Genomic DNA, 26,627 nt, shown 5'->3' with positions numbered 1-26,627 from the left:
TAGGTTCTCAATCTGTCTCGATTATTACAGTATCATGTGGTCGGCGTTAAGTCAGAGGGGACCAAGTAACAAAATTGATGAAAATTAGATTTTTAAGGCATTTGATTAAGTATTACTTAAGCTACTTGGAACATTCACCAAATTTTCTTAATGTTACAATTAACGAGAGTTATAGCACAATTTTCTTTTGATTGAATTGCAAAAATCGATAATAGTGTGCAGTCAGAGTGGACCATATGCTTGATGTCAAGAGAGTTGAAAAAATATGTATTGGTTTAAATCCAATAAATAAAATAGTTTATCATCAAAATGGGATATGTTTCCAAATCGTATGACTCCCTAACGCATTTTCTGATGGTTATTGATCAAGAAAGCACGTGAAATTCCATTTTATTATGGTCAATATCGTATTTTTACAGTTCATCGTGTTGAAGCATATTGTGGCATTTCGTGTGCAGACAGAGTGGACCATGTGGCTCTAAGAAAAATAGTTGATATTACCTTAGTCTTCGTAATCCTTTCCAAATCAAAAAATGTTTGTTTAGTAGCTGTTGAGCATCATATTGAAATGTACCAATACCCGTTTCATGAAGAAACTGATTTAACCAATTATTCAAGAATTGTGTACTTGGTTCACTCTGTCTAAACGAATTTTTGAAAAATGCCAGTCCTCTGAATAAATTATTATGAAGTGGGTAACTACAATATTTCAAAAACGTTCCGAACTATGAAAATACATTCAAAAGTTGTTAGCTATTAAATGATCAAGTTAAGAATTCTTCAATAGCTCATTAATTTACTAGCCTTTATGTGATATTAAACTGTTGTACTTGGTCCACTCTGACTGAACATAAAAATTGAAAATGGTAATCAACAGTGTAATAACAGAAATATCAAATTCCAAACTTCCTGCTCACTCCTGCACCACTCCAATTAACTGTTGTCCTACTTGTGCATTATTTTTTCCATCAAATATGTAAAAACTTGAGCGTGAACTGTAGTTGGTTGTAGATTTGTCAGAAATCGTTCAGTCAGAGTGGACTAAGTACAATCAATTACTTAGCTATCTCTCGGTTTCAAGATTTATTTTACGTTTTTTAGCGATCAATAACATGCGATGCTGTGATGAATAGTTATTGAGATTTATGGCAAAAATTCAAGAACATTTGTTGAAAAACTCAAAACTTATGCAGATGCAAACTTTAAAGTCGTTTTACTAGAAATTAAGTAAAAGACACATGGTCCTCTCTGACTTAACGCCGACCATGTGTTATTATGAGTAATGTCCAAAACTTTGGCCATGCACAGATAACAATAATTTTACTGGCATATCATTGAACGGTTCGTTTTGAGATGACTCATGTGTACAGAAACTCTGTGCAAACATTTTCTATCATTTTTAAGAACACTTATCTTGAATATTTGTCATATTTGTAGACCAACGTGACTAATTTGGTTATACAGGTACTCTTCGATATAACATGCAATATTCTTATTGTACGTTATATTGAAGCGGAAAAAATATATATTTATACAAGTGACGAATTCAATGTGATATTAACCCCAAGCCCAAATAGTGATTTCAATTACACAAAATCAATAATGAAAAAAATGAGTATGGGAGTTTTGTGGCTTCCAATCACGGAAAAGCGTTGATACTTCTACATATTTCATTGCCAATGTTTCGATCCTTGGGTTGGCATCTTCTTCAGGCCTCGATACTTGTGATAATCGTATTTTGCACACGATCGTTTGTCTAATTTTTGCATGGTAAGAAAAAGGCGATTAATAACAGCCGCAGTTCTCGAGTGTCTCTCTTTCGTATCACCCACCCAACATCCTGTGGAGGACAGGAAACGAAGCTACAACAAACCGCCCAAGTGCAGTGTCTTACCAAACAAAAATCAGACAAACGATTGTGCAAAATACGATTATCACAAGTTGATTAAGATCGATCTCTGAGGAAGATCCCAACCCAAGGATCGAAACGTTGGCAATGATATAGAAGCACAGATAAAAATAATGAGATTTACACGTCATGTAAACTTCATTTTAGTCATGTAAACTTAGTGTTATGATGGATTACATGATATTGGCCGGGGTTCTGCTAAACCGAACTAAGCGCCAATAACTTTATTGCGAGATAGTTAAGCTTAAAGTTTAACTAGTCACAAATAAGCAACAGCTAAGATTATTGGGAACTTTTCCACACACATGTAACTTACAAGCCTTTATTAACCATCAGAGATGAAGTATACATGTATATTATTTGAAATCATTGATATAATTACATTTAATTTCTTAGTACTTTGCACTCAGTTCACTCTGGCTGAACAAAAACATTGGAATATGGTTTATAGTTCAGTGTGGCTGATTGTGTTTCTTTGTTTCAGAGAAAACCAGTCGGATTGTAAAAAAAATCTCGGTTTTTCATCGTCTATGAAGTTGAAATCGATATCACTCACAATCCTTTACATCAATCAGAGAAGACGCGTATATTATGGTAGCACGAAGGTCTCAAAAGAGTTTGAAATATGAACGGCGGAAACCCACCCAGCTCAGCCCTTCCCACCCATGTTTTATTTTTTCATATGCAGTGCATGTGCAGGCACAGAGCAACAGTGATTATATCAAATGATGTCCTTGCATGTCCTGAGGTCCTAAGATGTGAAAGTGGAGCAATTTGTATACTTCAAATTTATGCTGGTCGAAGAAAACCATGAAAATGTTCTGCCAAAGTGAACTAAGACAATCAAAAATTCATGAATATGAAAAAGATTCGAACTTGGATCATTTAAGTGATTATCAAGCGCGTTACCTCTAGGCCATTTCACTTAGCTGAAGGTCAGTCGTTAAGTCTGAATCAAGTTCTAAACGATCTTCACAAGGATGGTTTTTATGAAAACGCCATTTTTCGATCAGCCAAAGCGAACCAAGTGTTTGATTTTTTTTTTTCAAGCTCTATAATTCTATTTAGCCTTATTGTTTAATGACGGCCCCTGTGTTAAATCATCAGTATGAGGAGTGTCGACATAATGCAGGTATTCAAAACCAGTTGATTTTTATATTGTTGAGAATAAATTGATTTTAAAATGCAGTGGATTTGGTTCGGTTTGGCTGAATGTGATTTGGAAAAATGACGATCAGCGCCATCGTAGCATAAGTGGATCCCCCAACACCCACATTTCTAATTACGTGTCCAATTCTATCACAGATTGTTACTATGAGTCGGTTAGAAGTTAGAAATCTTACGGCGATGAGGAGAACTTGCAATGTTCATCATCTGGACCAAAATTTCACTGATTCTATGGAATGGTTTACGGTTCACTCTGGTTGGATGCAATTTTATTTTTTGCATGTGCTGCCAAACAGAAATTTTGAATTTACTCCTCGAAGAGCTGTCAGAATAACTGTATTTTTATACGGAAGGAAGATCATCTTATTCTTCATCCAATGGTTAAGAAAACTAAATTTTTCAAATAATGGTCTTTAGTTCGGTTTAGCAGAGCCCCGACCATATATAATGAAAATTTGTGTTATATGTCATGTAAACTCTCAGAGTCATGCCGAATTACATGACATGGAAGTTTACATAATATTTCATGAACTTTACATGATATGTCATGTAAACTTCTGTGATATCCCACGCTCCAATTATGTGTATCATATGTCACAGAATTTTACACTCTTTTTTCGATCTGTGAGTATGAATGGTTTTTCCATTAAGGTACACCGGGGCAAGTTGAAACGGGTGGGGCAAGATGAAACGCGAAGTTTTGAAATAGATTTCAATACAATTTGGAATTTTTTCTTTCGCCAAAAGATTGTTTGAATCAATAACTATGTGTTAAGGAAATCAAGCTGTTCACCATCATTGCACAGATCGAAAAAAGAGTGTAAAATTCTGTGACATATGATGCACATAATTGGAGCGTGGGATATCATAGAAGTTTACATGACATATCATGTAAAGTTCATGAAATATCACGTAAACTTCCATTATATGTCATGTAATTCAGCATGACTCTGAGAATTTACATAACATATAACACAAATTTACATGATATATCATGTAAACCATCATAACATTAAGTTTACATGAGTAAAATGAAGTTTACATGACGTGTAAATCTCATTATTTTTATCTGTGTGGATAGCATCATGTTAACCCGCTGTTTCATCTTGCCCCACCCGTTTCAACTTGCCCCAGTGTACTTTACTGAAAGCCGAAAACTTCCAATCGAATCATTCCAGAAAAAACATGAGTTTGCGTGAAAAAGTCATTTCATTTTTTGTGCTTCGATACAACCAACGTACATTTTGCTTCATATTACGTACACTATTTTTTGCAATTTGCGCTAGTTTTGGGTTACAAGGCTGCAAAAAAAATTGATTCAAGTGATTTCGTAGTTTACCTTGGGAATTGTAGCCGGAAAAATAGATTTTTTCAATGTTGGCTGTACGTTATATAGAAGCAAAATGTATGTTATCAGCTTTCTACAAATGAATGATGCCACATTGGGCAAAATCAAAGTTAATAAAGCTTTAAATACAAGACTCTACGTGACCACCTAAAGCTCAATCGAAAGCAAATTTGCTCAAGAATTGATTGGTGACTGATTCATGTACGAAAAACGGCTCTGAAGCGAGTTATGAAGCCCGTTTTAAACCATTTCCCCTAACATTTGAGTATTTCTTTTATTTTACGACATCTATTATGATTTTAGTGAACATTTCGGTATCTCATCGCACCAAATCCATTGATTAACGTTACACACAAGATGTTATTAATATGTTGGAATATTAGGGTATAATGGGGTCAATTAGTCAGAGCTATATTTTCAACATAAATTTTCATTTTCAAATTGTTTAAATATTTTTTTACGTACTAATAACTGAATAAAGAATCGAATACATAATGATTATTTCCAAAGAAACTATTTTTGCCACGTTGATACCAAATCCTTGATATTTTTTGAATTTTCACTCAAACAACTATGAGTAATACCTAATATGTATCACCGATTCCAAACATTTCCAAACGATGAGCGATAGCTACTCCAAAAAACTCCAAAATATTAAATCCAAAATAGCCTCATAGACGGGAGATGACGGCAGCATATAGTTTTAGAGCTTAGTTTTCCCCAACGCCCCTCAAAACTAATTTTTATTATTGTAAAGGTAAAAAAAACAGCTTTAAATTGAAACATCATTATATAATATGAGAGAATATTATCGAACAGCTACCTAGTAGTGTTTGTGTATCCTTGAGTTTTTTAGGAAATTCAGGGTATCGTGGGGTTAAATGAGAAAAAAAAACACAATCCAAAAGGTGGAAAGGCCGTATGAGATGATCAATAGCTTGCATGAAAAAAAAATCCATAATAATTGTCAAATCGATTACCTATTCATATATAGATGACATATCTACAGCGTTTCACAAATTTACGTAAACAAATAATGTATCAAGTATCTGTATCACTAATCACCTAGTCACCTATCAATTCTTGAAAAATTTGCGAGGTTTTCTTGGTAATGTACTATTTTCATGGCGTACACGCTCAACAAATAAAGAAATTAAAAATAAAAATTAAAAAAACGCGTTACTATAGCCCATTTTAGAAATTTTGAATGCTCTTGTTCAATGTCTAAAGTTTAACATAAACTTTCATATGTATAGATTAGAACTACGTTTGCCTTTTTTTAACTGATTGAACGAATCAAAGTTATATGATAAACTATACATCGTATCTGATCATGTCTGTTTCTTCTTTTGGAGATATTTGGAATAAGCATATACGTGAAGTAAAGCTGATTGCTATAGACAGCTTGAGATTTTTGCGCTGCTTTATGACATCTTCGAATCTTTCATGAAGTCGAAACTAACAATGTGAGTTGCGATTTTCAAACAATTTAAATTGCAACTTTGTTTCCAAATCCAAATCCCAAATCAACGAAATCAAAAATCAAACAAATTCATTTGAACGTTTTGAATACTTCAAAAACTACTAATGAATTACCTCATGTACGTTAAAATACACAAACATAAAAACTTAAAAAAAATAACTCATGTACGTACAAATTCAGAGAACAGATACTTGTTTCAAAAAGATAAAACTTGCTGATATATGTACGCAAGAACCACTGAAAAAAGATAAAAATTTTGATCGCTGCTACTCGCATTTCGGCTCTTCCAATAGTCGCCTTCCCTATATATTTCTGTTAAAATCAGACACGATACTTACAAATAAAGTAGTCTAAGAACAAGAGATGAAGAGATTAATAATAATAATAATAATAATAATAATAATAATAATAATAATAATAATAATAATAATAATTATAATAATAATAATACTAATAATAATAATAATAATAATAATAATAATAATAATAATAATAATAATAATAATAATAATAATAATAATAATAATAATAATAATAATAATAATAATAAAAATAATAATAATAATAATAATAATAATAATAATAATAATAATAATAATAATAATAATAATAATAATAATAATAATAATAATAATAATAATAATAATAATAATAATAATAATAATAATAATAATAATAATAATAATAATAATAATAATAATAATAATAATAATAATAATAATAATAATAATAATAATAATAATAATAATAATAATAATAATAATAATAATAATAATAATAATAATAATAATAATAATAATAATAATAATAATAATAATAATAATAATAATAATAATAATAATAATAATAATAATAATAATAATAATAATAATAATAATAATAATAATAATAATAATAATAATAATAATAATAATAATAATAATAATAATAATAATAATAATAATAATAATAATAATAATAATAATAATAATAATAATAATAATAATAATAATAATAATAATAATAATAATAATAATAATAATAATAATAATAATAATAATAATAATAATAATAATAATAATAATAATAATAATAATAATAATAATAATAATAATAATAATAATAATAATAATAATAATAATAATAATAATAATAATAATAATAATAATAATAATAATAATAATAATAATAATAATAATAATAATAATAATAATAATAATAATAATAATAATAATAATAATAATAATAATAATAATAATAATAATAATAATAATAATAATAATAATAATAATAATAATAATAATAATAATAATAATAATAATAATAATAATAATAATAATAATAATAATAATAATAATAATAATAATAATAATAATAATAATAATAATAATAATAATAATAATAATAATAATAATAATAATAATAATAATAATAATAATAATAATAATAATAATAATAATAATAATAATAATAATAATAATAATAATAATAATAATAATAATAATAATAATAATAATAATAATAATAATAATAATAATAATAATAATAATAATAATAATAATAATAATAATAATAATAATAATAATAATAATAATAATAATAATAATAATAATAATAATAATAATAATAATAATAATAATAATAATAATAATAATAATAATAATAATAATAATAATAATAATAATAATAATAATAATAATAATAATAATAATAATAATAATAATAATAATAATAATAATAATAATAATAATAATAATAATAATAATAATAATAATAATAATAATAATAATAATAATAATAATAATAATAATAATAATAATAATAATAATAATAATAATAATAATAATAATAATAATAATAATAATAATAATAATAATAATAATAATAATAATAATAATAATAATAATAATAATAATAATAATAATAATAATAATAATAATAATAATAATAATAATAATAATAATAATAATAATAATAATAATAATAATAATAATAATAATAATAATAATAATAATAATAATAATAATAATAATAATAATAATAATAATAATAATAATAATAATAATAATAATAATAATAATAATAATAATAATAATAATAATAATAATAATAATAATAATAATAATAATAATAATAATAATAATAATAATAATAATAATAATAATAATAATAATAATAATAATAATAATAATAATAATAATAATAATAATAATAATAATAATAATAATAATAATAATAATAATAATAATAATAATAATAATAATAATAATAATAATAATAATAATAATAATAATAATAATAATAATAATAATAATAATAATAATAATAATAATAATAATAATAATAATAATAATAATAATAATAATAATAATAATAATAATAATAATAATAATAATAATAATAATAATAATAATAATAATAATAATAATAATAATAATAATAATAATAATAATAATAATAATAATAATAATAATAATAATAATAATAATAATAATAATAATAATAATAATAATAATAATAATAATAATAATAATAATAATAATAATAATAATAATAATAATAATAATAATAATAATAATAATAATAATAATAATAATAATAATAATAATAATAATAATAATAATAATAATAATAATAATAATAATAATAATAATAATAATAATAATACTAGTCTAAGAGCATAAGCATGGAACAAAGTGTAGTCAAATTCGCACCGACAATCAATTTAACCCAGAATCACAAGGAGAAACTCAAGGAGCCAGCAACCTCGGGGCAAAACGCACACGCGCTGTTTCATTTTATATTGTGCATTTCAGCCTAAATAAGTGAGAGAATCGGTTTAAAGATGCGGGAATGCATCAGTTGGTGTCTTCAGCACACTTATTTCCAGTGGTGAGCTAAAAGCGCTATATGTGAAGGGGCAGATGCAAGTAAACTTCATGCAATAATGAACCGGTTAAGCCCAAGAATGACCGTAATAGTCTAAGGAAAAGCGTGGAACACGATAGTTTTCTCCACTTGAAAAGATTGTCCAATTTGAGGCGCACGGAATTTAAGCGATTGAACGCTAGTGATATAGTATCAACCCATTAACTACCATGCGCCTCCAACACCTTGCATTATTGCTGCTGTAAATAGTTCCATGGAGCCCCCTGGTATTTCATAAAAAGTCAGCAGGAAATGCCAGCGGGCGTTTTGCCCACCTTAAAGCGCGCTTTGCCCCAACAGTTTTTTAGCGCATAAAAGGAAACACTTTTTCAAATTGTTAATTTAATGCGGTAGTTTTTGTATCACGTGCGTTTCTTTCACACAGTAGCAAACTATCTTCCAACACGTGAAACAAGTAAAATCAATCTAATTTTAGTTTTCTTGCCACGTTTGCTTAGCTGAAGCGTTTTGCCACGTCTTCTCTATCTATCTATCAATCTATCAAAGAAAATTGAAATTGCACTATTCAAGTACTTATGAGAGCTTGCACAGCGACGTCACCGTTTTCTCCTTCTCTTTCTCTCGTTCAATCGTAACTCGTTACAAATCGTATGAGAATTCGTTTAGGTTAGGTTGTTGCTGCAAGTTTCTATGGAATAACATTTCTGAGGGTAGCACGAGAATTATGTTTTCCAATTGATAAATTTAAAAACATTGCAATAAATAACGAAATCTTATTTTTTTTCTATCTCAAAACAGCAACTAGAAAAGGCTTTGAGAAAAAATATTAAAAATAAAGAGACTATGCTCAGTGTACCAGTTATGGCTATATTACCTCAAATTCGCCATAGTTGATTTTCAACCTTAAACGATGCAAATCAACAAGTAAAATTTTGTGAACAAAAGATCGCGCTCACAAAAAATGGTTGCACTTCAAAATTAGCTCAAATTATAATAGAAATGATTCACTTTCCTTAAAATTTCAGCTTCCTTGTACCCTATTTCGCCATAGTACACAGTGATTGAAATCGCGAAAAACACGATCGTGGTCATTTTGGATGTGAAAATGTGGAAATAATATAATGTGATGTTCTGCAAAGTTGTAACAATTTTTGATAATTTTTGGTTTTTGAAAAGTTTGCTCAAAAATTAGATAAAAAATCGATTTTCTACATAAGCCATATTAAAAGGTGTCTTCGGCAAAGTTGTACATAATATCAGGATTTTTGTTGCATCTAAATATATATCGCTTATTTCAATAGATAGAGCATAAGTGACTACGGCAATATTTTTCTGCATTATCTTTAACTTTGCTGAAGACACAGATATCTTGGCTTATGTGGAAAATATATTTTTTTATATATCTTTTGAGTAAACTTATAAAACTTATTAAAAGTTGCTCCTTAAAATATGTAACAGCTTTGCAGAACATCTCCTTAAAATATGTAACAGCTTTGCAGAACATCACATTATATTATTTTCACATTTTCACACTTAAAATGCCCACGATCGTGTTGAATTTCAAACTGACCACTTTCACTTATTCCAAAGTTATATTCCTTTGTTCTTACTTAGAGTGTATCGATCAAAACAACCAACTCCCGTCATTGCATATAACGTTAAAAACTTCATTTGCTTCCACAAAATGGGGACCACAAACATGGCCCGGAAACACTTACACATCTTAAAAACTCTCACCCCAACATCGCCACAACGAGGAAAGTGTAGCAAATCCATCACCCCAACTTCCAAGTGCAGTTTTGGCCGTGATGGATAACGCGCAGGTACTCAAGACTGCATCCTCAAAAAGTTGGTCAGTTTCGCCTTTTTGTCTTTTTTTATTCGTTCTCCCTTACATCCGCTTGCCGAGTGTCTAAAAATAGATTTTCGGGCTGCCGTCACCAATACAATCACATTCCGGCTTTGTTAATAGCAAAAGTGCAGTCGTTTAAAACAATTTGTAATTTTATGTTGAAACTACCGAATCTCTGTTTGTCAACTGTCAAGAAGTTCGTTAAATAAAATTTTTTGTAATATCAAACAATGCAACAGTTCAATTCAAACTAGAAATCAATTTGTCGTTATAGTAAACTGAAAAATCGTTTGATTTGAACTAAAATTTAATTGTGTTTACAATTTATTTTTCTGCGTGTAGTGTACCAGTTATGGCAAATCACATAACGAATGCATGTACATAAATAGTGCACAGTGGAATCGAAATAAGAAAATGTGTCCATAACTGGTAAAGGGTCCCTATCATTGGCACACACCGTAATAAATAATAAAAGTAGTTTTGGCAACGCTTCTATATTTTTCCTGTAAAGTATGCAAACTAATCTATTTTTTTTACATATCGACGACATTCGTCGGTCTTCTTCTTATTTTTGTAGAAGTCGTTTTCCTTAGGTAGTGCCATAACTGATACAAAAAAAAAAACAAAAAAATTATATTTTTAAACTTGATTTTAAACCGAGTACAACAATTCGGGTATTTGATGACAAAAGTTGTTGATTGTAACCAAATCCTTTGGTAGGATAGTACTCCAGCAAATCTCTAAAGCCAATGACACATAATGAAAGAAAAAATCATTGAAATTACCAAAATACCATAACATTGTTTTTCCTATACTACGTCATGTAGAGATTTGAAAAGGGGATATCCATTAATTACGGAAGGGTTTTTTCGGGGATATGGCGGTATGGGAAAAACTTTGGAGTCATACAAACATATTTGCGTTCTCACACAAAACAAATCTTACAAGGGGAATCGTATTTTTTTTCTTTGGTAAGAAATGGACAGCCCCAAAGTATGTGGTGATTCCAAGTGACAGTGTAGCTTATCAGCATTTTCGGTAATGTAATTTCTAAAAGTATGTTGAGCCAGCCCCACAAATGGGGTTTTACGAAAATACTCTTGGATGCTGTGCATTTACAAGACGAATGATTATGCTTAATTGGATAGGCAATTTCCCTAGATTCCACTTACCATTTACGGAGTTTCCTAGCACGGACGTATTCAGCGAGCTGGTTGAGCTGTGATTATTGTTGCTGCTGTTACTAGTACTACTTGGGTTATTGCTACTGCTGCTGCCATTGTTATTGCTGCTGTTATTATTGCTGTTGCTATTGCTGCTACTGCTGCTGCTCTTCGAGGTGGACGTTCCATCGGCATTTTTGCTGCCCTTTGGTTTGCGTTTGCGTGACTAAAACGAAAATTAGAGTTGTAGTAATCGAGGCGTATCTAAGTCGGAAGCTGGCGAGCGAACGGGGGGGCTACGTACCTGAATGTTGTCCTTCTTCATCGCCAACGGTCGATTAACGTTGTGCAGCTTGTAGTACAAACCGCAGGCATTGCATACCGGCTCCCCGACCTGGTTGCGTCTCCAGAGCGATGTGTTCATCGTGTTACAGTTGGAACATTGCAGTCCGACACGTCGCGCTGAACTCTGCCGGAAGATGGCCGAATGGGGGTTTGGAAGAAATTATGCATTAAAATGGTTGGTTTTCAGGCTATGATTACGGGAAAGTGCCGTGATGAGGGTGAGTAATGAAAGTTGTTAGATGCTGGGGTAGAGAAAAAGAATCAGCCGTTGCCGTTTTCTGTCAACCTACCAGTCTTCGGCTTTGCTTCTCCTCGGTGGTGCGAGTTGTCAAGGAATTGTAGCCATAGCCATTCTTATAGAGATCCCCGCCCTGTTCAGCGGCCACTGGAATAACAATTTTCATAACAAAACGGGATTAGTTCGTTTTCGCACCAGTGAGCACGAGGTTTTCTAGAGTTTAGAAACGTCTAAAACATCTACGGAACAGTTTCAACGGAAATGTATAGAAAAACTTTTTTTTTTGTACTAGAAATAACGCAAAACGATCGTGGGAAATTCGGCCGGGCGGGGTTCATAGCAAAAAAAAACATCATAAAAGAAAGCTTTTTCTTTTCCTCTCAAAGCAAGCAAATTCCAATTTTAGCAAAACGAAATGAGGATGAGTTTTTGGTAAAGGGTAGGTAGATAAAATGTAGCAGATGTTTACAGGTTCTTTTACCAGGCGTCTGGGCTGCTTAACCAGCGGCCGATTCATTCCATTCATCTTGTGATAGAGGCCGCACGCATTGCACAAATAGTGTCCAGTTCCGTCCCGGCGCCAGAGCGGAGTCTGAATCGCTCCGCAATTGACACATTCTCGTCCCTCGGTAAACAAGTCCGCCTCTATGCCCACTTTTGGAAGGAAAGACACAAACAATGATGATAAAAGAATGAATTGATCAATTTAAGGTTTTTGTTTTCTGTACATTATGAGAGAGAGAGAATCGTTTTATTTACATTTACATGGAAAACAATGGCTAAATAGTTACAGTTACTTTTCCGTTTAATTACACGCTTTACATCGTTCACATATGAAACCACCCGGCTCGACTTTCTTTTTGCGTTTCGTTCTACTTCACGCATAAGCGCCTCGAGAGTTCAAAAACCTGCCAGTCAGTAGTGGCCTATTTGCATGCATTGTTCACATATCCTGGCCTGCATGTACCCACCCATCTACACAGGCCACCACCGGAGGTATTTGCTAATTTCAGCCGACCAACCATAAAGCACCGACGACATAGACCCCCATCTGTGACGAAACTAGTTTTTTTTGTTGCGTTGCGATCCGTTGGGCAAACTGTAGGAGCTGCTGAGGGTATAGCAATTGGTAAACGACTGGGTGTCTATAACATAGGATACACGTTTGTAAAAATATCAGTTCTAACTCGGTCTGCTTTGAGGCATAAAAAGGGCAATTCTCGGTCAAAAGAGTCACCAGTAAAAACCTGTTAAACTATTTTTTAACCACCATACTGTCCTACGTCCGATAGATTTAATACTTTGTATGTGAAGAGGGAAGTGGGGTATAATGCCATTTTTCAAACTTTCATCATTTTTTTTATGACAAATAACCTTATTTTTTAGGTTTTCAAAGAGGTACCAGCAACTTCACAATATAAACTAATGCATTTCCATCATTTCTTCATCACGTCAATCATTTTTCGGGCATTCCGACTCCCTTTCCACCATCTTTCCCGATATTTCCGTATGCTCAGGACATGGAGTGCAACCACCTCCCCTCCCCCATTAACGATAGTCGTCATATTTGAATGACCCCCAACATGGATAGCGTAGACATCACCAACCATGCGTCTCCATATGTTTCTCAATCTCCTTGGAAACACATGGCTGGTACAATCAGCAGAAAACCTTAATGGGCTTCTTTAGCGGTGTTGAGATAATCTCTTATTCTGAATCTGCATGCCAAACTGAGACGAAATCCCAATTTCCATGAATTTTGTAGGGGAATGTGGGGTAATATGCACCCCCTAAGCTAACGGAGTGATATAGCTAAGATTAAGATGATTTTATGGGTGTATTGTGTTTTGAAAGATAGTCAAATTTACCTAATTAAATAAACAATCAAAAAGTGTCACATTTTAGGTGCTGGAAACTGTTGGGGGCAATATGCACCTTGAGGTGGGGCATAAAATACCAAGGGGCTCCATCTAACTATTTACAGCATCAGATGATGGTGTAAGAGGCGGATGTTATTTAATGGGCTAATCCCATATAATCAACGCACAATTGCTTAAATTCCGCGCGCTTCATATTAGGTAATCTTTGCAAACGTGGAAAATCATCGATTTCCACGCTTTTCATTTGAATGTTCTAGTCATTCTCTGGCTTGATCGGCTCATCTACTTTAATTGCATCTGAAAGAAACCTCAATTATATAATGAAATAGCGTGAAGACGTTTTGCCCCAGGGGTGCGTATTACCCCAGGATCCCCTATGGGAGCGATTTATTGAATCACCCCTCGTCGAAGGGGGGCTGTGAAAAGGTGATTTAAAAAATCTCTTTTAAATTGATTTTATGTACCAAAATTAAGTTCTAAAAGTCTGAAAAAAATCATAGTGGCTAAGAAAAGGGTGCTCATTCATATAAAAACAAAAAAATCAATACATTTAAAAACATTTCAAAATCAATTCATAATTTAAAAACACAATTGCAAGCGCGAAATACCGGAAGTTGTCAATTTTCATTGGGATTCAAAAGGTTTTCCATGGTTTTGGTGGCCTAGCTTCTAGAAGAATGTTTTATGTAAACATATCTTAAAACCATTTACCTATCGTAATGATCAAATCACATACAGGAATGATTTTATGAGTTGGGCCATTATATCCCATCTTGACATCTTGAGCTTTGTTCCCGCCAGTCGGGGTGACTTTGGGCCTAAAGGGTAACTTTGGGCCAAAAATCAAGTGATTATTGAAAAGCTGATACCTTACGGTAAATATAACTTGCGTTGATCATCCGTTGTAAAAAAATGCCACATTTTGTTAATTTTCCATTAAGAAAACGTGATGTGAATATCATGGTTAAGCGTACTGTACAAAATCGTTGTTTTAAAATGCCCAGTAGAAAACAGCTGAACATCGGACATGTAATGAACTGCTGTTTTCTAGATATATTGGGTAGTTGTTTTGAGAAGTAATATAAGTTTTTTTGGTTTTGTATGCTATTTTGCATGAAAAACTTATTAATACGAACTGTAGTGCAAATAACTCATTTTGGGGGTGACTTTGGGCCATATAAAAGCAATGCAGTCAGTACGAGAACCCTACAAATGTGAATTAAAACAACTGCGAGTATTCACATTATTTTATGCATAAAACGGCGTTTGTTTTAGAAATAAATGTAAGATTCATGCTAAGGGGCCGTCCATTAATTACGTAAGGGTTTATGGAGGGAGGGGGGGTTTGAGAAATCTTACGAGCCATACAAAAATATTTGGACTTTCATACAAAAAATCTTACAAGGGGGGGTGGGGGTGTCGAAAAATCGTAAAAATTGCCTTACGTAATAAATGGACAGCCCCTAAATTAAAAATGCACGCATATCAATTTATACGTTGATGATGAGGAAATATTTCTTTTGTCTTTTGAGAATGCTAGTTGGAGTTATATCCACGGGATAGCGGATGTATTGTAATGGATCAATGATCGTTTACAATGAATGTGGTCAAACTTTCACGTTTGTTTGTCTGTGGTGTTATTTTAAAGTGACTAGGCACTGATAGATTGTGCGCAAGCAGCTATATATTCACTAGTTTTGATTTGCAAGCGATATTTTCTCACATTCAGGCCTGGTAGCGAGTCACTTTTTAGTGATTTGGTCACTATTTTCGAGTCAGTCACTATTTGCATGAAAAAGTCACTTAAGTCACTTTTTTCAGTAAAATGGTCACTAAAGTCACTATTTTCGTAATTCAGACCACATATTGAGAAGATCATATGAGAGTTTTAGTAAAACAGCAATGCCAAAATTTCCTCAGAAACCTTGCTTTTAAAAAAATTTCGGCTGCGCCGCTTATTACATCATTATAATATCGACTTATTACAATTTTATCGTATTCGAGAGAAGTGATGATGGATTTGTAGCTAAGATTATATATGAATTTTAGCAGTGGCGCCTCGTAACCTCACTTTTTACCTGTTCAATGACCCTAAAACTTGCATTTAAGGAGAACTCATGAACAGAGTTATATTGAAAATGGACGAAAACAACTATTTTCATCATTTTCTACAAGTTACAAGAGTGTAGAATTAGCATCTAAGTTAAAATACACATAAATAAAAACTAAAAAAAAAATACAAGTTTTTGTTCATATCTGAGTTTTTATTAGTGCCAACACCAAAACGTCATCATATATGCGATGATGAGAATCAACAAAAGATCTGCCTAAGTTTCTCTCCAAAAATGTGCTATAATACTGTAATGTTTTCTAAAAAATTCGATCAGTTTTTCATTTGGGCCTTCATGATAAGGAACATATTAGTTTCATCAGAAATTTATAGATTCATTCAGTTCCAGAATTTCCTCCAAAACATTTTCGACTATATTTTTTAGGAGTGCAGTATGAATATCTTCAGTATTCTTGACAATTGAATCTTCACATTTACTTCGCCAAGAATACTTCTAGTAATTTCTTGTCGGGGCATGTGACAGAGCTTTTATCTAAAAATCTTTTTGAAATCTCTTCTTGAAATTCAGCAGTTTTATTCAATTAAAACCTCCAGTTCCGCGAGCTTTTTTTACGAAATCTTTACTCGAATTTGTTGCATAGTAACGGAGTGATTGCAATGATTGCAACTGCTATCATAATTTATATTTGAACTGTTGTTCAAATTACAACAGCTGTTAAAAAAACCTGTTTTGGTAAATAACAACACACTTAATTTTGAAAACCGTGTACCGTAATTTTTTGACGAAATTAGAACAGCTGAATACAAGTATAATGGATTGTTTACCTTTTGCACCCGTTTTTGATAGTTGTAGTACTGAACTTCATCAGCAAAATTCAAAAAATCAAAGGTGTCGTATGACCAATTCATGCTTTGTACGATGAGGTGGTTTTTTGATACAGTCTGTCAGTTATCAACAAAGCTTTTGCGACACGAATGCACCCTGGTGTCAAGTGTCGAAAATAAACAAACAAACAACAAACAAAGCTTTTGAAAATAGGAGAATATAGTTGAGGCTTCTTAAATTGAACACTTCACAAAACAAAACAAAAATATTCAAACAATAAAGTATTCACAATCATAAACTCTGGAACTTAGCTGAAAATTATAGATTGATTTTCTAGTTAATTTGGTAAATCATCGAATGTTCAGCCTACAAATTCAGTTTTCCAATAACTTTGAGGTCACTATTCAGTCACTATTTGGTCACTTTTTTGATAATTTTAGTCACTAAAGTCACTATTATTTTGTCACCTGATCGCTACCAGCCCTGCACATTGAACTATTGGGATTGAATTTTAGTGTTTGGTCCAATGTTACCCCCTTGAACGGGTGAAATTGGGCCAATGTTAATTACTCTATATTATTGTCAAAATTAAAGTTGAAGCATTTATACTTTAAACAATCCTAAACAGTATATAAATGAACGTGTCTACCGAATTCAACATTGATTTAGAGCTAAAGTATTGTTGTAACGACATACAAAGGCATGGACTATGCAGTTTTGACCCAATGACACCCCCACTGACGGTCCTCTACAACATCTTGTTACTAATCAAGTACTATATTGCGTCCTAATGTTTGTTTAGTACTCATAAGTAGTGATGTAAGTTCATAGTCCAAGTGGTGTATATTTTCGTCACGTGTACTTATAACATGGACTTGATTCTATGAATCTTATACCTGTTTTATTTATACATAGTGTTGGGTTGCTTACTAAGAATACTTCAGGGAATCATTGGTGAAGAATATAGTTCTACGCTTATCGTCACACGGTGTCAAAATTTTGATTATTATCGAACTTTCATGTACCTCGGATTTTTCTTCATAGAATGTTAGAATTTCGGTTATAATGTATAAATGCAAAATTTGAAAATGTTCTATCGGGGAAAATTTGAGTTAGCTGAGTTTTTGGCTATTTTCCATACTAAAAATCAATAATTACTATTTTAGCCCAAAAAACGTCCCATACACAATGTATGGAAAAATTGCTAGTTGCCCGATTATGAATATATAGCCCAAAAATTAATCATTTTCGAAGAAAAATCCGAAATACATGAATGTTCGATAATAATCAAAATTTTGACACCGTGCGTCAGATCTCAGTCGTTACGGAATTATTGAACTATAAAAGATTTTAAAAAGCAATTTTACTTCATTTATATAAGCTTTGACTAAGGTAATGTTTGGCCAGAAGTTTCTATCAGGTTTTTTTTTTCAAAAAAGTCAACTCATGAATGCTTAGTTAAATTCTGTAGAAACTCGCAGAACGTTCTTGGATGCAAATTATGTGTCAGAACCCGTCAGACAAAATTTAAAGAGAAATATGCCAAACGCTACTGGGTTGCTGTAGAAATTTCATTAAAAAAATCCGGGTGAAATTTTAAAAGGTACTATGTCTTTACTAGTATCTCTATGAACAATGGCACACGAACATGTTCCTTGAAAAATCTTCTATTCTTGAAGAAAATAATACACATCTTTTTAAAGAACACTTTTAATAATTCCGGAATAAATCCACACGATAATTACAACAGTAATCTCTGGAAAATCCCAGGAATATTCCTCAGCATTTCCTCAATGATTTACTTCAAAAAGTCAGTTGAAAATTATTTCGGGGGTTCGTCCTGGAATTGCTCTAGGGAGTTTTCTAGGGATCCCTGCAGATTCCTCAGATTTTTTCGTTTTTCAAAGTATTCGCCAGCAATTCTCGAAAGGATGTACATGTATTTTTTATTAAATCTCTTCTGGGCTCACCTCAACAGGATTTTTCCAGGGATTTTCCGGTAAGGATATAAGAATTTCAAGGGATCTTGTTTTTTTTTTTAATATATAGTGAAACAATGTAATTCTGCCGGTAGCGCTGGCAGAAATGGATCAGAACTAATCTCGTGACTTCGGATGTATTACTTCAATGATGCTGCCTAAAAGAATAAGTTTTAAAGAAATCCCGCAAAACATTTGATTTTTCAGAAACTATTGAAGAATACATCAAAGAAACATCTAGGGATGTAGAAATTGTACAGAGAACTATTTTTTGGAATTTCATGTGATATTTTTTAAGCCAATCAGCAACTATTTCGAAATTTTGCTCTTCCAATATTTTTCGATGTTTCTACAGAGCCTAACATAAGCCTAAGAGCCTAACATAAGCCTAGATTATCATAACACAATAGGTATTTCCAGAGGAATCTTGAAAATTTTATAGAGAAATTTTGAAAACATCGTTAAAGGGATGATGAATAAGGATACAAGGATTTTTATTAAGAAAAAAAAAACAAACAAAAACTCAGAAAAAATCCTTGGAAGAATTTCGGGGAAGACCACTGAAGCAGATCGTAGTTGATGCTATGGATTTTTTAGCAAATCTTGGAGGGATTCCTGTGAAATACCCAGGCTGAATCACAATTCCATCAAGTCATGTAATGCCGTAAGTCGCCATTCATACACTTAAAACAAATTCGCAGGCTTGGCGTAATGGCGCACAACCGTATCCCCAGCAATTTGTTTTTACTGATAACATAACAAAAAGTAACATTTACTAATTCTTTGCAAAACCATTTCCGAATATCAGTAACATTGCTGAAATCTCAGTAAAATGACTGTCTGCTGATTCCAAATCTCCAGCAGAATCTTCTAGAATTTCTCGAGGAGATCCTTCGAAAATTTCTTCGGGAGTATTCTTGAAAATTTATGCAGGAGTTCTATCTCCTCCTGAAGTTACTCCGGGAATCCACTGGGAATTTATTTGGAAAATCAATAATTTAATTCTGGAATTCCTTGAAAAGTTCGGAAATTTCACCAGAAGTTTTCGATATTTTTATGCACGTCCCTCGGGAAATCCTTCAAGAAATACTTAAGAAAATTCTTTTGCAGTTCCTCAAGAAGGTCCCGTGCGATATCTTACTCGGGTTGGTTCGTGAATTTATTTAAGAGAAAAGTTGAAAATTCCAGAAACTACCCCTGAAGTTCTGTTGGAAACTCATCCTGAAGTGCAGGAAATTCTTGCAGGCGATCTTTCAAAAAATCTAACAGGGTTTTTTGCGATTCCTCCACCAGCTACCTACCTCTGGAATTGCAGCAAAAATTTTACGGTTTTTTTTTCAATTTTCGACAATTCCAAGAAGATAAGGAATTTTACTTCGATTTTTTTTCTATAAGTTCATTTTAAAATTCGTCTAGCAGTTGCATGTTCGAATAATCTTCTGCAGGAATTTTATAAGTCACTCCATTATAAAATTCCTGCAGAAGATTATTCGAACATTTTTTAAAATGTGTTTTTTTCTGATAATTTACCCTGGAAATCATTCGGAAACTTCTTCAAAAGTTTCTCCGAAAACGTTTTCAAATTATTCGTATTCCGGAATTATTGCAGGAGTTTTTTTTTGGGTTCGGGTATTTCTACAAGAATTCCTCCGGATTTTTTTTCAGGAATTCCTTCGGCTGTTTCTATAAAAAGTTCTGTCTAGAATTGTTCCAGAAGTGACTTCGGTGTTCCTCCAAATTCGGAAATTCTCTCAGCATTAATTTCCAGGCTTCCTCCAGAAAGTCCTTATGGGTTTTCTCTAATAAAAAAAATTATAACACTTTTATATTAGTTCAAATACTTCTGTATGTATACCGACCTGAATAACCTTCACGATTAAAAGGTCGTTAATATAAACAAAAAAATACTTCTGCATGAGTTTTTTGGTAAAATTTTCAGGAGTTTCTTCAATACATTCTCTGGAAATTCCACCTTTTCAAGAGTTCTTGTGGTAATTTCCACAGACATTGTATCGGTACATAGGCGCCAACTTAGGGGGGGCAAGCATAGTTTTGCCCCCCCCCCCCTTAAAATTGGCGATTTTTAAATTTTCCCATACAACAAATCAGAAAAAAAACAGGCTTTGCCCCCCCCAATAATTTGACCAAGTTGGCGCGTCTGTATCGGTAATAACTCCAAAAGCTTCTAACGGAATTCCAAAAGCTTCACCGGGATTCTGTTTGTTTTGCACACTATTCGGCAACTCCTCTCGGAGATATTCCGGTATTAGGGACTTAGGGACCTTCGGCCATTCCTTTAAAAGTTTCTCCGGGCATTGCTTCGGCAAGTCCTTCAGGAGTTCCTGCCCGAATTCCTTTGCGAATTCCCTCCGGAGCTAATTCGGATAATCATCCTAATTTTTTTCCTGATTTTTCTTGGAATACCTGCTTGATTTCTACCAGGAATTCCTTTTAAAATTCTTCAGCTGTTAATTCAGAATTTCCTCTATGAGTTGACATGAGATTTTCTTCATACCTACGATGTTCCTCCTGGAGCTGGTACAGAAATTTCTCCAGGAATTCTCTTGGAGTTCCTTCGGAAATTTCTCAAGCAATTCCTTCGAAGAATCTTTCAGGAGTTTCATTAGCAAATTTCAGCTGAAGTTGCTTTGTAAAAAATGCCAGATCCTGCTCTGTAAATTTCACCGGGATCCCGGAATTCTTTTGGGAATTTCTCCAGGAAATTATTTGGCAAATCTTCCAGAAACTCCTCCAGCAGTTCCGACAAAACTATCTTCAGATTCAGGAATCCCTTCAGGAGTTTCATAGGCAGGGAAATCCTCGAGCAGTTAGTTCGGCGAATCCTTAATAAGTTACTTGAGTACTCCCCCCGGGCTATCTCACAAGAATTGTACAAGGCTCCTTCAGGAATTTTTGTTCCTTCAGAGGTTTCCCCAGAAGTTAGATCGGAAATTTCCCCAAGAATTGTTTTTGATAAAACTACAGCAGTTTTTTCTCTGGTGTTTCTCTGGAAGATTTCTCTGTATTATTGCGCATTTCCCACCTCACTAGACCTCTTTCGCCGTTAGTATAGATGCGGGATCGTGAATAAAACTGCAATTTTGCTTCGAATAGTTTCGGTGTCTTCTACGCACTTATTCTGCACCTTGTAATGCATAAGTGCGCAGAAGACACCGACAGGATTTGAAGCAAACTCGCATTTTTTTTTCTTTTTTTTTTTTTGTCTGCACAGCAAAAATATATGAACTTTATTCGTAATGTAAATCAAAATGTATTGTAATGTACCGTCCTGTAAACTAATTTTCAATTGAAATTTCTAGCGTGTGTCGCGTAATTGAGCAAACTTTGACCTCATACTCAACATTCAATTCAAATTGCAATGATATTAAAGCGCGATCTTACTAAAGCGTCTTGTTTCGTGTGGGATTGCGACGAACAAGGATAATAACATGATAAAACATTTAACTTTACATGAGCACGCTGCAATAATGTTTGCTGTCAAATTCAACATGGCTGCGGTGTAAACAATCGCTCACCGTGGAAGTGGAAGTATTTGCATTTTTTTCCAATCTATCCAGATTCAATCAAGTAAGTTTTTCAATATTATTCTGCTGATTGTGATTAAAACCTTCGTTTCATAAATGCATCTTGCAGCATTCCAAAAAAAAAAAAAAAAAAAAAAAAAAAAAAATCTAAATTGGAAGCGGCATCAGCAGCAGCGGCGGCGGTGTTGTTTTTCGGAAAGCGGTTAAAGTAAGTCGACGACGAAATCCGTCGAATTTCGAGTCTTAAATACTGAGCGCTCAACAGATCTGGGTCAAACAGCAGTGTTATGATGTGGTCCTGATATGCATATGTGTGGTTTTTAGTGCTATTTAATATGATAAATAGCGTAAGATAATATGATTATTTAACTTACGTGCATTATTGAAAATTATCCGAAATTTTATTCTGTAGGAACTGCCAACTGCATAAATTACATGACCATTAAATTTACATGATCAAAAAATGAACCCAAAATGAAAAATAAAATGTCATGTAATGGTACATGATATGTCACGCTCCAAATATGTGCATGATTTATCATGTAAATGTACATTAATTTTTCGAACTGTGTAATGCGGATGCGTATAAATTGTATGGCCCACCCGTAGACGTGACAAAACCTGTTGCTCCCGGCGATTTTGACGATAATTCTATTTCCCAATATCTGCTTTAATTTTTCTTAAATGTCTCGATTCGAAAGCCATTCATGCTGCCAGGAACGGTAAACACCGTTTTTTATCGTTCTTAGTACGTCTTGTCCCGGGATTCGAAGATTCCATATATCTGCATTTCTTCCTAGATTTGCCAGACGGTCTGCTTCTTCGTTACCCCTAATCCCACAATGCCCCGGTATCCAACAAAGTGTAGTGTTCAGGGGTATCCGTCTTTCGATTTATTCGAGCAAAGGGTGTTTATTCCTAGGGTTTTCTAAGGAACTTAAGACACTAGCTGAGTCCGAAAAAATAATCACTGGAGAGGTAGGATCACCGATGTTGCGGATCGCGAGGTAGATGGCAGCTGCCTCGGCCGAAAAGACGGAGAATTTGTTCGAAACTCTGTTAGCAATTGAAAGAGTGGTGCTATATACTCCAACTCCCACTAATTCGTTTGCTCGCGAACCGTCAATGAAGATTTTTGCGTGTGCGGGGTACTTTTGGTTCAATAGGTTGTTGAGAACTGCAGATACTTTAGCTGTAGAGTCTCCTGCTCGTACTGCCAGCTTGATTGTCCAGTCAATTTTTGGACTGCAAAAGCCCAGTCAACCAGTGATCGTATAAGATTTTGCATATGATGATAAAGTGGAGGCGATATGCGTACATTTTACATGCGCCTAAATGGAGCTATGTACGCATATGATCTCCACTTCATCATCCTATGTAACATCTGCTACAGTTACTGGATGTCTGGGAGGGGTCCAGTGGGGTGGGAAATGTGCAATACTACCAGGAATTCCTCAAAAGTTATTGCAAAAATTCTATTCAAGATTTCATAGTTGTTTGCACGGTTTAATTCGTCTTCAGGGTGGCAATGTTTGTATGTTGAAAAAGTTGCGAGAATCAATGACAAAGAAAAAATGAACTGAGGAGACGTTCAACACGATTATAACCAGCAATATAACCAGTCTAAAATGCGATAATGCAGGCTGAAATAAAGTGCTTCTCAACTTAACTCTGTAATTTGTTCTATACAAGGTGCTATATAATATTATGTGAGTTTTTCCTTCGGAAGGGAAGTAAAGCGTGGGTCCCGAGATGAACTAGCCTAGAGCTAAAAATCTCGTTAATACAGATAAAAAAATAAGTGCTATATTATACTGCCCAAACGTGGCCCAAACCATTCTTCTTATACTTCTTCTTAGCTAAATGTACAAATTGGGGAAAAGCTTGCTTCTCAGCTGTTCTTTGAGCACTTCCACAGTTATTAACTGAGATATTCCTCTGTCATTGACCATTTTGTATGTGTATATCGTGTCACAGGCACGAATATACTCTATGCTCAAAGAAGTTAAGGAGATTTCCTTTACGAAAATATCCTGACCGATCGGGAAACGAGCCCGTCAGCCTCAGCATGGTCGGTCATGCTGATAACCCACGCATTAACAGCTGTGGCTATAGGGGACCTGAATAAAAAAGTACTTAAAGTATGTCTATCGTTGCTATACGTTGTTATTTCGTTTGGTTGTGTAGTAATAATAAAAATGGTCTTGAAATTTACCGTTTTCGCCTTTTTTCAATACTTTCATTCCAGATATGCGGGTTGGTGTAATAGCCAACTCAAATGAAAACATTCGCTAAACAATTAGTCATCTACCCATAGCGCCCGTTACTTCAACGCATTCCAGTTGCACATATTTCCCCTGGTACCGGAAATACCAACATGTCTTGGGCCACGCACCACAATCCACAGTAATGTGCTCTCCCCAGGGATCGGAAGGACTTCCCGTTCCCCTTGTCGCATGTTTTTTTTTCGTTTGTATTTTTTTCTGCTTTCTTGCGGGCAGTAGCTGCCTGCATTCGTTTGAGCTTTGCCAGAAAACGTAGAACGTAAAACAAATACGATGTATAATTAGTTTGTCCCGCTTGGGTCTCGCCTCGTGTAGGCGACCAAGCTGGGCAGCCAGCGATGGCATGTTTACACGGACAATAGAAACATAAGTGCTTTATGGTGATGTATGCCAGCACGATACTCATGGCGAGGACGGTTCGGTTCGACCAGCATGGTGGGGAATGCCATTCGCTATTTTTTTATTACATCAAAATGAGAGGTTTGATTTTGTTCGTTCTTATCAGTATGTGGACTACCAGGCAGAAGCAAAAAAGAATCGTTGGTATATAAAGGGAAATTGCACGGGTCAAACGTACAATTTTGAGGCATAAGCATGAATGTTAGTTGAGCTCGATTTTTTTACTTATTCGTTTATTTCGAAGGCTCGGGTGCCACATGGGTATAACAGAGCCGAAATTACTTATACATTTTTGTTTTTGCATTGTTTTACTTTTTTTTTTTTGAGTTTTTACTTCCTCGATATAGCTTGAAATGTAATAATTAAACTGTTCTTGCAATTCCCTTTTTCTAACCCACTTTTGAAGATCACATTTTACGTAATAAACTATGATTGTTAAGTGATTGCAAGTTTTGAAACGACATACATGTGACCAGAAACATCACGCTTCATCATTCAAAACTCACTAAGAAAAAAACAAACAATCAAACGTCTCCATGAAATTGCTCGTACGGTAAAGAGGCTCATCCCTTTATAAACGCGGTTAGTAACTCTTCAACTTATTTTGATTCATCGGTCATGCTTTCGTCAAGTGTTTCGAAAAATCTGGAAAATGAATTACAGTTCCAACTATTTACCTCAAGCAATAAAAGATCGTAAAAATATCTCTACTCTAGAGTTTTCCGCCAATTATTTTAGAGTATAAGAAGAACGGTAGTTATGTTCACATATTTCTATTGAATGAATGCTAACTTTGGTCTGGCTTGTAGTCTAAATAAATTGGCCTACAAATTTATTTTCTTGGCTCCAACGTATCGATCCCAATTTGAATCTTCATCAGGGATCTATTTTTATTTGTTAACTTACGAAGAATTATTCGTAGCTGTCCAAAAACATTCAGCCTGTAGTATTGTCTTAATTTTGTCGTTGGGAAGTCCTATAAAAAGTTTCTATTTTGTTTCATTTGTGCTTCATCTATTGCTATTGTATAAGTGTCAAGATCGTGTTGTCTGTTTCTGTGAGATAATCTGAATGTTTTTGGACAGCTACGAATAATTCTTTGTAAGTTTATGATATATGTAAAAACGACTATTAATAATTTATGTTTCTGTCTGTCAAATAAACAAAAATAGATCCCTGATGAAGATCCAAATTGGGATCGAAACGTTGGAGCCAAGAAAATAAATTTTTAGGCCAATTTATTAAGACTGCAAGCCAGACCAAAGTTCT

General features: G+C 33.0%; 1 protein-coding gene across 5 annotated transcripts in view; it reads right to left on the bottom strand.

Annotated features, from left to right (window-relative positions):
* LOC109402790 (box A-binding factor) overlaps positions 1-26,627 on the bottom strand; it is a 116,252-nt gene that overhangs the window by 2,572 nt on the left and 87,053 nt on the right. For 2 of the 5 annotated variants that reach the window (XM_029856335.2, XM_029856333.2), the window contains exons 5-7: positions 12,843-13,027; positions 12,095-12,259; positions 11,800-12,016 (exon numbers count right to left, since the gene is read on the bottom strand). In XM_029856335.2, coding sequence (XP_029712195.2) covers positions 11,800-12,016; positions 12,095-12,259; positions 12,843-13,027 — 567 coding nt within the window. Of the gene's footprint in view, positions 1-11,799; positions 12,017-12,094; positions 12,260-12,425; positions 12,521-12,842; positions 13,028-26,627 lie in introns of all 5 variants that reach the window. The other 3 variants (XM_062860765.1, XM_029856336.2, XM_029856334.2) reach the window with 2 other exon arrangements.

This window comes from Aedes albopictus, chromosome 3 (assembly GCF_035046485.1).
Source record: "Aedes albopictus strain Foshan chromosome 3, AalbF5, whole genome shotgun sequence".
In the NCBI taxonomy this organism is placed as follows: Eukaryota; Metazoa; Arthropoda; class Insecta; order Diptera; family Culicidae; genus Aedes; species Aedes albopictus.
Note: the sequence above shows the minus strand (reverse complement) of the source record. Positions and strands in the feature narration are given on the sequence as shown.